This window comes from Nothoprocta perdicaria, unplaced genomic scaffold, assembly GCF_003342845.1.
Source record: "Nothoprocta perdicaria isolate Ctin4 unplaced genomic scaffold, notPer1 scaffold_23, whole genome shotgun sequence".
NCBI lineage: Eukaryota > Metazoa > Chordata > Aves > Tinamiformes > Tinamidae > Nothoprocta > Nothoprocta perdicaria.
This window is the reverse complement of record NW_020455455.1, coordinates 2,830,659-2,844,845: the sequence shown is the minus strand read 5'-3', so window position 1 is coordinate 2,844,845 and position 14,187 is coordinate 2,830,659. Positions and strand designations below refer to the sequence as shown.

General features: G+C 36.7%; 1 protein-coding gene across 1 annotated transcript in view; it reads left to right on the top strand.

Moving 5' to 3' along the window:
* The first annotated feature begins 3,500 nt into the window (after nucleotides 1–3,500).
* ITGA8 (integrin subunit alpha 8) overlaps nucleotides 3,501–14,187 on the top strand; it is an 83,821-nt gene continuing 73,134 nt past the window's right edge. Inside the window, exons 1-7 of the mRNA XM_026039362.1 lie at nucleotides 3,501–3,595; nucleotides 6,451–6,574; nucleotides 8,220–8,281; nucleotides 9,352–9,397; nucleotides 10,363–10,488; nucleotides 11,686–11,730; nucleotides 14,116–14,159. Coding sequence (XP_025895147.1) covers nucleotides 10,485–10,488; nucleotides 11,686–11,730; nucleotides 14,116–14,159 — 93 coding nt within the window. The 5' untranslated portion in view covers nucleotides 3,501–3,595; nucleotides 6,451–6,574; nucleotides 8,220–8,281; nucleotides 9,352–9,397; nucleotides 10,363–10,484. The remainder of the gene's footprint in view (nucleotides 3,596–6,450; nucleotides 6,575–8,219; nucleotides 8,282–9,351; nucleotides 9,398–10,362; nucleotides 10,489–11,685; nucleotides 11,731–14,115; nucleotides 14,160–14,187) is intronic.

Sequence of the window (14,187 nt, the reverse complement as noted above, 5' to 3'; positions counted from 1 at the left end):
CCAGCACTACTCTGAGCTAGTGTGCACCTACACCTACCTATGCAAAATAACGTGTCCTTAGGTAGCTCAGGGCTAGACGATTGGACCCACTGGCAGGATGGGTGAAGGAACACTGATTTTGAGAATCATGTTTCACTATATCTAGAGCTTCTTTGAAGAAGGATTGTGGACTAGTGCTATTTCTAGGAGATTTTAGGCACCAGAATGTGATTTAAGGATGTCTGTGAGCCTAAATGGTGGATTTAGTATCCCTCTTTAAATACTCTTGGGTAGCTTGRCCTTAGCCTGCACCACAGTCTGAGCCAGTATATTGAAGAGAGACTCCAGGGCTGGGTTTCAGGCCAAAATCACGAGTCTTTCAGTCTGTTGACTCCCTGGAACAGCTCCTGGGCTGGCTCTGACCTGGCAGGCACTGCCTGCATGGAGCTGCAGACGGGCTCAGGCCCATGAGCCCAGCTCAGCTGCTGCCCCGAGCCCTCGCTGCCCTTGCACTGCACTCACATATCTTGATGCAAGATACAGTCTGATTTCCTTCCTGAAAGGCACCAGGCTTTCTCCTCCAGAAGAGGAGATGACATTTTCATAGAGCCTGAAATCAAGCCCAGTTTGAGCTGCTCGCACAGGTATAACCTTGCCCATGGATAAGGCAGAGTGTACACATAGCCGACAGCCCTCAGATTCCCATAAATAACATAGGAGATATTTCTCTGTCTTAAAGATTATTGTGAGGATACATACAAGGGTTTTATTGAAACACAGGCTTAATATTTTTGGCAGATTTGACAAAGACAGAAATAGCAACATGATTGTTTTTTGGAGCCTGMAGTGGGATTTATCTGAGTAAACATAATATTTTTTTTCTGAGTTTATTTTAAGCTGATCATCTTTGGCTCTCCGTAATTAGTAAGAAAAATACTGTATTTCTGTGCAATCATACTTCTGATCTTCTCTGATTTTATGCTACATTATATCCTTAGTTGTAAATGGAGTCTGGATAACTGGGTCAGGAGAGGATATTTCATGTCTTTAGTCAGAGGCTTGTTGTCTACTTGAGTGCAGTCAGTGCATGATAATGACAGTCTGTGTGCAGCTGTATAGCTTCATGTATGGGTATCCATACCAGCTCACTGTGTATATACCTTCATTTAAAGTTATAGGTAAAGTTATAGGGAAAGCAGTTGCTCTTTTAGGGTGATCCATAATAGTGTTTGGCTGCTGCATAAAAAGACTCAGTTCAATTTTAAGACACAACCTCAGAAATTGGACAAGTGACTCCATAACTCCTACAAGAATCTGAAAAAAAAAAAAAAAAGTGATTAGAGAGTTTTTGTGGAAAGACTTTTATACGGAAAATAACTCTTTTGATTATACCAATTTGAGTGTTTGTGGTATTTCACTGAATATTTTATAATGAAAATTGCATGCCACATGGTGAGGATACCACTAAAGGGAGGGAGAGGAGTTCTTGCAGCTCCACTGGTAAATTCAGTGTTAAATTCAGTGTTAAATTCTGTGGAGGTTTTTTTTTTTTTTTTTTGGTAAATCCTGCAGAAACTTCTCTTCTAGCCATTCTCCTGTGTTTGATTCCAGAGGACCACTACAGGCAAACAGTTGTCCAAGTTTTAAAACCTTACCTCTCCACTCATTTGAGTGTACTTTGTCAGCTGACAAGTATGCTGTTTTGATTGAAAATGCGAGCTCTTTTCAGGTGAGAAAACTGGTCGTGAGGATCCTTGGAGCCAGGCTAGCCTTGGCTGCTGTAAGCCAACCATGGCTGATTTTCAAGCTTCAAAAGCTTAGTTTCTATCGAGACCTCATCTATGGATTGATCATCTTCAGATCTGCTGAAGCATTAAAAGAAGAGAAAAGAAGTCATTAAAGCCTGAAAGGGTCTGGCTTAACTGTGAAAATCAATCAAAAATGGTGTTGCCAACTACAAAGTAAAAGTTGGCAGCTCCTACAATGCAGTGTGTCAAAGTCAGTATCTCCCATACTCTTAAAATGTAGGCCTAACTTAAGTAAAATGCACTTTAAAAATGAATATTTGTAGAGATTTTATATTATTATATATTGCCTTATATGTATTATTAGATTTTATATTATTGATCCGGGATTTTGAAGATGTAAATATTTCTGAAATTTATAGTTCTCTTGTTAGTGCTGCAAGCATGGATTTCCATATGAGCTTCTGTAATTGGTACAGTGCAGAAATGCACATTTGTGTGAAGGAAGAAATTTTCCCAGAGACTTTCAAACTTTCACAGATTCATTCTCATTCAATTTTCTTCCATGCTCACTAGAAAAAAATAGAGAAYAGAATATCCTGTTTTGCCAATTGTACGGGATTTTTCTTTCTAATCCTTTTTGTATGTGTARCATATATGAGGTTACCATGTGCTGAAGTAGCTAGTGATCCCACATCCTGGAAAACAGTGCTTATATCTCCTGTGTCCCCATCTGGCAAATCCCAAGAAGTGTTGGCATTTAAAAGGTAGCAATTATAGCAGCTACATTTTCCCCTTCTTTTTAAAAATGTATATAAATCCATAGAATATAGGATTCTATATATCTTTATATATATCACTTTATATATATATACACACACATACACACATTCTAAAGTTGCCTGTGTAGTATGTTTTTATTTTCACCTATGGTGAATAAAAGTAATAGATTCTTGTGAAATCCCCCTTGATAGGAACCAGAAATAAGAAAAAGGGAATGCAGATACAAGGGGAAAGGAGTAATACCCTGCTTATGTATAAATTGAGAAGTTCATTAGGAATGACTGGTAAGAAAGAGCATAGCTCATGAACATGTGGGAAATCAGTTTACTTCAGAGAACTGAGGGCAAAAGGAAGGGATGTCTGCTTTTTATTAAAACCTGAAGTACATTATAATTGGCCTGAGTCTTTACCCAGATGGCTTCTCTTAATGCTGACATCTGCAAGAGTGTATATAAAGCAATGTTAAGAAGCTGTCTCTTGTGGCAGTGTGTACACATGTAATTCAGTTAAAAACTCGGTCCTGTGCTATCTGTAATCCTGATCCTTGAATCAGCATGCTGAGAAATTTCATTTGTTTGACAAAAGCTAATTACAGAACATGCTTTTTTTGCATGAAAAAGTTTCTATCGTTACAAAAAAAGTTCTTASATATTTTCACTCATTCTTTTGTAGAGATTGTTATACATACCTCAACATAAATTCTTTTTTTTTTAATGGAGAAGACAGGATTTCTTTTTAGGTTACTTTTTTTCTGAAATTTAAATGTAATTATTCTGAATATTCACATGTGGATTTTAATGAGGCATTTTTCATTGAGTAGTGAAAAGCTCAAGTATAGATATTAATCGTTTTGTATTAAGGTAGTAGAAAGATGGCAGTGGCTACAGTATAATTAATATATTCATTAGTCTGTTCACTTATATTTACAGTTCACAGGGTAACACGTTTTTAAATCAGCTGTCAACATATTGCTTCTTTCTTTGTCAGACAACAGGAAAATCAAAGTCAATGGCACCAGGGAACCTATTGAGTTTAAGACAAACCAGTGGTTTGGGGCAACAGTCAAAGCTCATAAAGAAAAAGTTGTGGTGAGTCTCATGCATTTGGTATTCATTTCAAGATAATGCTTATATTTCTTCCAATGTATATTTTTAATAGATCTCTGCGTACAGATTATAGAAAGAACTTTGTGCTTAGATTGTGCGTAAGTTATAAAACAAATAATATATATAACTCAGAAACAGTTTATAAAATCAGGTTGAGCCGAACACTTGAAGATGATCCTTCTTGCATGTTAAATATCAGAAAGTCACTTCACTTGTTACGGAAGCAAATGATGACTTATTAACAGATAATGGAAATMTTTTTTTGAAATAGGGAGTAACTGTTGTTGCTGTATGCCTAAATAATAATAATAATAATAATAATAATAATAATAATAATAATAATAATAATAATAATAATAATAATAATATAATTATTATATATAATATATTATATATAATATATATAATATATTATAATATATATAATATATTATATATAATATATATAATATATTATAATAATAATATTATTATTATTATTATTATTATTATTATTATTATTATTATTATTATTATTATATTTTATAAGATTAAATGCAGAATTAAATGCAGAGTTATCTAACAAGAGAAAAGATCTGTGCTGCAGATAATTAATAAGTCATCTTTCATCACATTTACATTCTTCTGAATAGCTATGTGATAGTGTTGGTAAAAATAATCTCTGAATCAGAGGACTGCTCTCAAAGCACAGTGTTTATATTCCRGTTTCACAGAACATTTTCCCTGTATTGACAGAGGATCCCAGCGTGGGTATTCATGCTGTTGTTTTGGGTTCATTCTTAGGCCARGTATTTTATTACTTACTTAGGTAGTGATGATGTTGCTTATGCACAGACATTTTAGTTTAACAATTCATGCACTAAAATTTCCATTGAAAAGATAGCTGACAGTGTTGTGATAACAATTGTTAGTTTGGTCGTATCTTATTACTTTCACAATTCCMGAGCAATAACTTTTGTCTTGGGATTTGTTAAGCAGTTTCAGTTATTACTTAATGTGAATAAGTCTAAAGAAAATGCTTTCTCTTAAGTACTATGTCTTGTTAACTCTAGAGAAGGATTTTGACATAAAACAGGTAATGAATAAGAAGAACATCACTCTCATCAGTAACAGGACCACTATATATTGGTAATTCCCTGCTGCTTGTATCAATGATATCACAGCCCCAAATCTCATATTCAGTGACTTTATATATCTCTCTTTGATACATTCACTTGTTAAATAAAAACATACTTGTGAGAGTAAATATTCTGTCCCTTTTTTCTTATTTGTCAATGTAAAAATTCTAAAAATATATATTTTTTTCATTTTGTGCACTCTACTAAACAATAGTTCATAAATCAAAAACTTAATCAAACGAGGACTGAGAAATACTCACCACTGAGTGATGTGRCGTGTCCATATTAAGCAACCTTTGTTTTGCTTCTGATAACTCTTTTCAGACTTGCTGGGACGTGGGTAGAGTTAACATTTTCCAAGGCAAAATCGAACAGTAAAGCTAGGAAACTTTATATTTAGGCTTGTAGACTGAACTGAGTAAAAAGAAAACATGTCATGAAGTTGTTAGAGTCTTTTTTTCCCACATATGCAATAGTAAACTGTATTATGTTGATGTTTACAATTACATATAATTACTATTTACAATTACATATAATTACTATTTCAATCAATTTTCTCAGTGCATCTAAAGTCAACCTTGTAGGAAATTTATTCCTCTTTGCTGCACTCCAGTTTTGCTTTTGTTACTGTTAGTCTGTAAACTGATTTGGGTAAGCATGTCTTGGTCTTACAAGTCCTCAAAGGCAATTCCAGCAGCTCTAAGTAGTAGAGAGGCTCATCCAGCTGGATCTGATGGCAAAACTAGGGTTTATATAGCACTGTGAATAGCAGCAGTGCCTTGCTACAGCTAGGCAGGTATCTGACTGGAAAAGTAAGACGAGGACATATAYAGAGAGTGCCTAAATCTTAGCRARCCCAGGTTGTAGGGAGAAATAATCTCCCACCTGCCCTGATCACAGGAATCTTAGGAGAGTGACTTACACACTGGAAAACTTACCTATTTTTCCAGTTACTTGAGTTACTTTCAAAAAAGATCTTGCCTCGTTCTATGTGTATTGTATATCTTTTATCCTTAGGCTGTCATATTTGTAACACCACTGCCACAGCACAGAAGATAAAATATTAGTTCACTAGCCAAACTTRTTAAGCAAAAACCTGTTCACTGGCAGCCCAACCTTACATGTTAAGTATGGAAGGTTGGAGAAGACTTAAYCCCCCACCTACTGAATGCATGACAGCCACATCATCTCCTAAAGATCTGAACCRGGGATTCATTTACTGATAGACCATAATTGCAATGGCAATATGACATCCCAGTAGCTGTCCTTCAGCTCAGTAAAGCAGAAACACAGCAGTTGTGCTGCAATAGTGATCATCTTATGAATCCCCAGAAGTAGGGACCTCCTTATCCAAATGCTTGTGTTCTACGGCTTAAATCAGGCTATCAGATCCTGTGCTATGAGCAGTAACAGAGCAAGCRTATTGTGCATGGGGCAGGCTGTTGGAGAATGTGTAACCTATGCCTAAGTGTGAGCTGTACCTCCTCTTGAATTTCACCAGCTAAATGCTAGAAGTGAAAGGTCAGACTATGCTTTTCAATTTATGATTTTATTATAAGAAGTAATGGTGCCTCATTTCCTGCTATCAATATGTTATCATCATTTCCACATGAATGACAGAATACCAGAGAGAGCCCCGTAAATTGTTTAATAAAAAGTGTATCTGCCAGATGATTGAGGATTTGAAAGGTAAGTGTGACATAGTTCCTGTTTTGATAGGCTTGCGCTCCCTTATATCACTGGAGGACCCTCAAAGACAGCCCTGAGAAGGACCCTGTGGGCACCTGCTATGTTGCAATTCAGAACTTCAGTGCCTATGCTGAGTACTCGCCTTGTCGCAACAGTAAGTATTGGTAGGAGCCATCCTGCATTTGAGGAATTGATGCTACAGTCAGTGTTTTCATTGTTTCAGTCTTGGGGCTGTTTTGGTTGAGGGAAAATTGCTATATGTCATTATTGCATTGAAGAAGGTTTTAAAGGAAAAGTAGCATTAAATTATATGTCTGCAATTGGATGCTTTATCATATGATTGAAAGAGGAGAAATTAAGTAAATTAAACTCCTGCGGTTTTAGCAATGTGATATAATTGGTACTATTTAAGTGGCTTTCTAATGCAGCAAACAGCTCTAGATAAGAACCAGACAGCATTTTAAACCAATTACTCATGCTTATGCTGAGCATAAATCTCTCATCGCAGGATTACCATCTGAAGACCAGACCCTGCACAGAAACCTCCAAGCCTGTATCTCCGCTCATGCCAATATCACCCCCAGTAGCTCATTTGTGTGGGACTTCCAGCGTGGAAGAAAACCACACGCATTAACACTGCTGTTCCCACTCCTCTTTGTGATCCTCAAGGGCTGTGTGTCTCCTCTCCACTTGTGGTAGCAATCTCTGGCCCTCACGCCCCGGGGAATAGGAAATAAACAGTACACGTGGTGAGACACAAGCCCTAATTATCTGTAAGTCTGCAGAAGATGCAGACCAGAAGTTTCATTCTGTTCAGCATCCTGTCTCCAAGCATTTATGATTATTATTAATACTGCTGCTCTCACTGCCTCACTGCTCCAGTGAGCCTTGGAGTACGCTGGACATGCAGCAGAAACTACACTCACAGATCAGAGAATTGCTCTTTCCACTGAGACACCTGGATGGACAGCTATAAAAAGGAGAGGAATCTGTAAGAATTGATRCCCATAAAATCTGTTTCATCCACTGTTGAAGTCTCTCTGTGGCATTTTGAAAGGCTGATGCTATTTGAAAGGCTCCAGTGACCATTTCTACTCTCACTTTCCCGACCTTCCAGACTTCAGCACTCTAATATTCACATAAAAGTCCTAAAGTGGGTGACAACACCGTTTATAAAATTATAAAAGAATTTTCTACTTACTATACATTTGGAGACTAGACATAGAAATGGCAGAAGCGGAAAGGATTGTTTTGCATATATAAATTTTCATCCAAAATATTATATTATCCTTGAGTCCTTATTTAGGCACTGTACGTCAATTAAAGGATTGGACCTCATGAAGGACACATGCTCCCTCACCATGGCACAGATAATCAGGATATTGTTGGAACATTGACTCACACTGACACCATCCGCTAGATGAGCATTTCTTTGAGATTGGTTTAGTAAACATCCATTTTTCTGTTTATGGCAGTGCAAACTGGCAGCTATTCTAGGATTTCTTGTTCTGTTGTTAGTTCTGTTTCTACACTCAAATTCAAACTGAATCCTTGATACAAAGGGATCCACCTTGGCGATGAGAGGGGAAAATCCCAAGTAATTCATTTCATTTTTCAAAATCTTCATGAGAGTTGCATGATCAGGATCCCATAAATGTCCTTAATTTGTTCTTCCTCTCCTAAAAAGGAAGACACATTCACTTATTTTGCGTTTATAGCCTTATTGCTGTAAGACTGTTTAAGCTGTMTTCTGCATGCACTGTGAAATCACTAAGGTGCTTTTGCCTTCATAACTGCAGGCAATGCAGATCCTGAAGGACAAGGCTTTTGTCAAGCAGGCTTCAGCTTGGATTTTTACAAGGTGAGGTTTTGCTTATAAAATTCTATGGCCAAATGTACTTCTGATGTATCCCAAACGTCCACACGCTGTCCCAGTGATCCAGAGTTTGTCCCCATGCTTGTCCATGTGAAAAGTTGCATGAAGCTGTTGCAAGTTCTTTCTTTCTTCGCAAACTTCAAACTTTCTGATTTAATTTGAAGGAAAGACTGTTATCAGCACCTATTTTTTTGCCAATAACATTCCAGTTTAGCTGTCCTCAGGCTTAGTCTGGGCAGCTGCATAGGCATTGCAGGAGTTATCTCTGCTTCTGCTTGTGTTTGCCCCACTGACGTTGCTTTCCAGAGACCCGACTTTCAGGAATGAATGAGCAGCAACCAGCCAGTGTTTTCAGACCAAACARTTTATATAAGCATGTATTTGGAGGCAAACTAATCACTGAGTAAGCCTGGTCTGTTATGGAAGGCTAAGGGAAATGCCTAGGTGTTCCTGTATACCACAAACATGCTCAATAGCAATACCAAGGAGTAAACATTGCAGCTGCTATCAACTATCTATGCCATTGCTACACCACCAGAAACCTTTATATCTCTTTATTACAATTGTTTTTAGTGATGTGGAGCTATGTTCTTATATTCAAGTTCTTATTCAAATTATATGTTCTTATATATGTCCTTATATATATATATATATGTTCTTATATATATACACACRCATAATTTAAGTTGGAATTTTAATGATTCAAACTTATAATTAAGTTTGAATTAATTATATTTTTTGATAAAGCATTGCTTTTACTTTACTGAATATGAATTCTTTTATGATGACTTTATCCTTTGTTACAAATAATAAACAATTTTTAGAAAGTTACATAAATTTTAAAAACTGTGGCTTTAGTTGAAATGAAGATGCCTAGGGTGATCTGAACTTTAATTTTGTATTTTGGTTAAAATTCATGCACATACATAATTCCCTTGATTAGGGCTATTCTCCTTCATCATAATGTTCTTTTGGTCGTTTAAGTTATTATTCCCATGCATGCTTAATTTTGTTTTGTTCATTTGTTATGTAATTTCATTCAATTCTTTTTGTAGAATGGAGACCTGATAGTAGGTGGGCCTGGCAGTTTTTATTGGCAAGGTATGTTCATCTTGCTGGTTAACTTGATCCAAGAAGGGAAGCATGAAGGATTCTAGATTTCTAGATTTTTATTATTTTCTCAGTTTAAGATAACCAGTCTTCAGTCTACATTAAGCAAGTACAGATCAGAAGATTGTTTAACAAGCAACTGAGTATGAATTAAATGGGTGAAAAATCAGGCTRTGGGTTCTACAGGAGATGCAACAAATGGAAACGTGTATTTCGTGTATTTTAGGCATATTAGTCATTCGATTAACAAGATTCTGTTTTTTTTTCCTAGAAATGCTACTATTTTAAAAATAATTCAGATTTGTACAGTAAATATAGCATTTTTTTCAAAGCTATTGCCACTGCTTGTTGTTGACTAGAGCTTTTTATTGCTGCCTGTATGTATTTTAAGTTAATTTGTGAGGAGACTGTAGGAGCTGGAGTTTCTCAAATGGATGAAGCCTGGTAGAGGGATAGTAGAGTATTTTTGCTTTAATTTGTTTTGATATAACTGATTCTCATAGTCTGTCCACGAATGTGCCTCTTGGCAACCCTACTTACTGCTGTGTTTTTTTCTTTGCCACTTGTGAAGGAAAATTCTAGCTGATCCTCATGGCAGGGCATGTATAACTTGGAATTCTCCAGTGGGAAATCATCTCCTTTTGGCTACTACATGTGTATAATACATGATCAAGAGGTAGCCGTTCTGGAGAAGTTGTGTCTGAAAGAGTTTGTCCTTGGTTTGGATCAGCGCGTTGCCATGGATCTGGAGTCTGGAGTTGTTCTTATGACAGTTCAATAGGATATCAGTGCCTTGTAGTATTGATTTATATGTGCTCATGAGACCATTGTTCTCTGCTCACAGCATCTGTGCCACATTATCCCCTGCAGTTCTGTTCAGATGTTCCGATAGCCCTGTCTTGTAGAAACTCTCTCTCCTTTGTATCCCTTTCRTTTATGAAGTTATTTATATCCAGGCCAGGTGATCACTGCAAGCATCGCGGATATCATTGCAAATTACTCCTTCAAGGATATTCTAAGGAAACTGGCGCGAGAGAAGCAAACAGGAGTGGCACAACCCACGTATGATGACAATTACATGGGTAAGCTAAGCTATATCAGTTAGCAGTCTGTTCTAAAGGCATGTGTGAATGAGAAAACAAACCCCAAAATACTAACGTCCAAATACTGAGAGGTTTTAAACTCATATTTTGCCTTAAGCACAACAGCAAATTAGTAATTTGTTAATTACTTCATTGGGATTAGGAATATTATTAAAATCTTGCACAGTAATAGGATTTGAGTCAAAAGGATTTGAAATATGAGATCTTAACTATGTTATTATGGTCTTGTTTGGTATCATTTGGTAAAATAAGGAAAAATACAAAATTTTCCTAACTGGACTTTCTTGTCATCCCAAGAAAATGGACTGAGTTTACAGTAATTAAAGACTATTTCTGTTTTTAACAAATAAAATGAGCTGTAAATAAACAAGTAATTTAGTTCTGTTGTATTTTGTAAGTACTACCTAAATATACACGTCACTTCTTCCTGATGTTGCAAGATGCAGCAGAAGTAAGTAATAACAAAAGCTGTTTTGAAGATACAATAATAAAATAATGTAATGTTTTGAAGATACAATGTAACACTCCATGTGTGTACCTTTTACAAGTACTGACCTTCTCAAAGAATTTGGATGATAATCATATGTCTTTGGTAATACAGGTTTTCTTCACATAATTATAGAAAAAATGTGAGGGAATTTCAGCACAAAGWTACTTTTTTGTTTTCTCTGACCATAAAGTTGGAGTTATAATCACTGATACAATCCAAAAGTCTTTGCTTGCTCTGTCAATACCAATTATCTTACTTACACTCTWACTGAAGGCCCAGGAGGTACTTAAATGTATTGTTGGACATCTGTCTTCCTTACAGAGCTAAATCAGGACAATCATACATTACCATATGATAATGAAGACCTAAATCAAATAACTTTCAGTTATTTGTATCAATAACTTTCAGGAGAAGCCACTGCAGTACTTGCAKTTTTTTTCAGTTAAATTTTTGAGTATTAATGCTTTACCAGCTTATGTGGGGACCTTGGAGACCTGTGTTTGGTTTAGTTGTTATAATTTGATAAACAGTTTTATTTTCTCCACCCAGTTTTAGTATACTAATTCAGAAGTTTTTCATTCTGGTCAGCAGGTGAGCAGGCAAATCTGATTATCTGATTGCAGAAGCATCTTTTTGGGAAAGAAACAATTTGTCAAGATTTTGGTTTGTAATTTATCTTTAAACAGGATACTCGGTGGCTGCTGGAGAATTTACTGGAGACTCTGAACAAGGTAAGAAGCCGTATTCGTGAAAGGCGACCGTATGTCTGTGCACCTATTAATTTCCCCAGCTGGGATCTCTACACAGGCAAATACTTCCTCCGAAGGTGCAGCATGCCAGAGCAGGGTTTCAGCAACCAGAATTGCCTGCTGGGGCATCCTTCTGCCTGTGCACCTCTTCTGCCGTCAGAGCTGTGACCGTGGTCTAGGTGGACCCACCTGGGTTAACTTATTTTAGCCCCTTTGATGACTGTGGTAGCAACATGTGGGACCCATTCTAAAAGCCTGTACACCTTTGGGGTCCTCACTCAAGTAACTCACATGCACTGAAATGTTAGGCCTTAGCTCTTGGCTGGCCAGAAGCAACATAATTTGGAAAATCCTGCTTGGGGTGAAAGCACATTTCACCTTAAAAAAAAAAGAGAAAACATCTCACTAGTTTAATAGCATTGCTTAAAGATGTAATCACTGTGAAACCTTCACCTGAAGTGTTTCATGATCCCCATACAGGGGGAGCATCACTAGCTTCTGGGTCTGGATATGTTCATAATTTGATAGAGCAATGTACACCACGTAAGGAAGAGATTGTAAGCAAAATTGCAAAGCTTTTTTTTTTTTTTTAATGGGCAGAATTGTCACTGCCTAACTTAGAATTTAGCCCAAATACTGTGGATCATGTTGTTCCCTCCGGCAAAAGGTGTCACAGGATCTTTATTAGTTTCATGTGGTCAGGAAAGACTGCAATGAAAAGCTGTGGCTCCAGCAACATAGTTCTGTAGTTCTTCTCTGAGGACAAATTCAAAGCAATCCGTCCTGCTGGGTCCAGCAACAGTTCCTGGAATATCACTGTGGTTTTAACTGAACTAAAACCAAGCTAAATGTTGCTAGATTTTTAAGTCATAAAATAACTTTTGTGAGTGTGTTAGAAATTAAATACTAGTTTTATGATGTCTGTAAGTTGAATCCAGTGCAGCACAGCTCCRGTCACAGCTCTTTCAGAAGAGTACATTAAAAATAATCAACTATAAGTATAAACTTCTCCATGATTTTTCTATTTTCAGAAATTGTTTTTAAATTGTACAGGCTTCCCAAGGATATAGKTAAGCTGAGAAAATATGTGGTCCATGGTGTTTCATACTTATGGGTTATTTTATCTTGTGTAAGGCTGATGGTCTGTCATAAAGTATTTCTTGAAAGATAGCTTTTTTGAAACAGTGAATAGCAGCATGATCCAGATTCACAAAACTGATAGAGATAGTAAATTTCTGCTGATGARTTCAGCTGCCCAAAACTGCTGCTGCTTAATCCCTTTGAAGTTAGTTTCCTGTTCTACAGAGTTTTCCATATAAGAATAGAGTACACAGTTTTGAGCCCAACTCTGTAACTTGAAAAGAAAAAAAAGATGTAAAAGATGTATGAGTGATGGAAGGTTGCAGCCACCTATTTTTAATGCATACTCACAGTTTTATAATGGTACTTGAATGAGTAGGTCATGGGGAACATTAGTACAAAGAACTTAGTTGTTGGCAGCAATAGTCCTTTGTCCCACTCAGTCCATCATTACTATGTTCATTTCCCCTTGACCTACCACTGTTCACCGTAGATAAACCCAAACAGGAATAGACACACACCTACACTGTAGAGGAAGACATCTGGGCTGCTTTGATAGGTGAGAGTCCTGGTGTCTTCTGATATCATCTGGAGGGAAAGTTTAGACACTAAAAGTGCAGGCTATGGCTTTYTTTTTTTTCCTCTTTTTATTACTTTTTTTCCACTAGTTTATTAAAATGTGGCCACTGAGGAGGAATCATACCCCAGAGAGCAGCTAGGTTCAATATTTCACGTTCTTATTCAATTAATTCCCCCAGGGCCACTTTAAAAAAAAAAAAAAAAGTTTGCTGTACTCTTAGATGGACTGTGCCAAGCTTGGTATCATCAAAGTGTGGCACAAGCCAAATGGCAGATGAGAGAAAATATTATGCGACCAGAAAAAAATTATCATTTGTGGATTTATGGACAGTCTAAATTCCTGTGGTGCTGCAGTTTAGTATGTGGTGCCACAGTTAGTTCTGTTCAGTCAATCCACAGTCATCAAGTAACAAGCTGAACTGTACTAAACTTTCATTATACTGTACTGTGCTAAGTAATGCTAAGCAGAAAGAYCTCTCTCCAGTCATGGACCAATGTATTCAGCTATTAAAGATGTAATATTTCATGCACTTAGTTACACTGAATGAGTGTTAAAAGCTTGTGAATGAATTAAAGGCGTTTTTGATACAGACAAGAGGCTGAAAACCTAAGGGTTTTACATTAAGGAAGATGTAAGTAGCATGGGATGTACATTGCAAGCACCATTCAGGTAATGTAACGTGCACTACTCAATATTTATCCTTTCAGAATTGGTTACTGGAGTCCCAAGAGGAGCTCAGAACTTTGGCTATGTATGTATTGGACCCATATTAAGTCTAT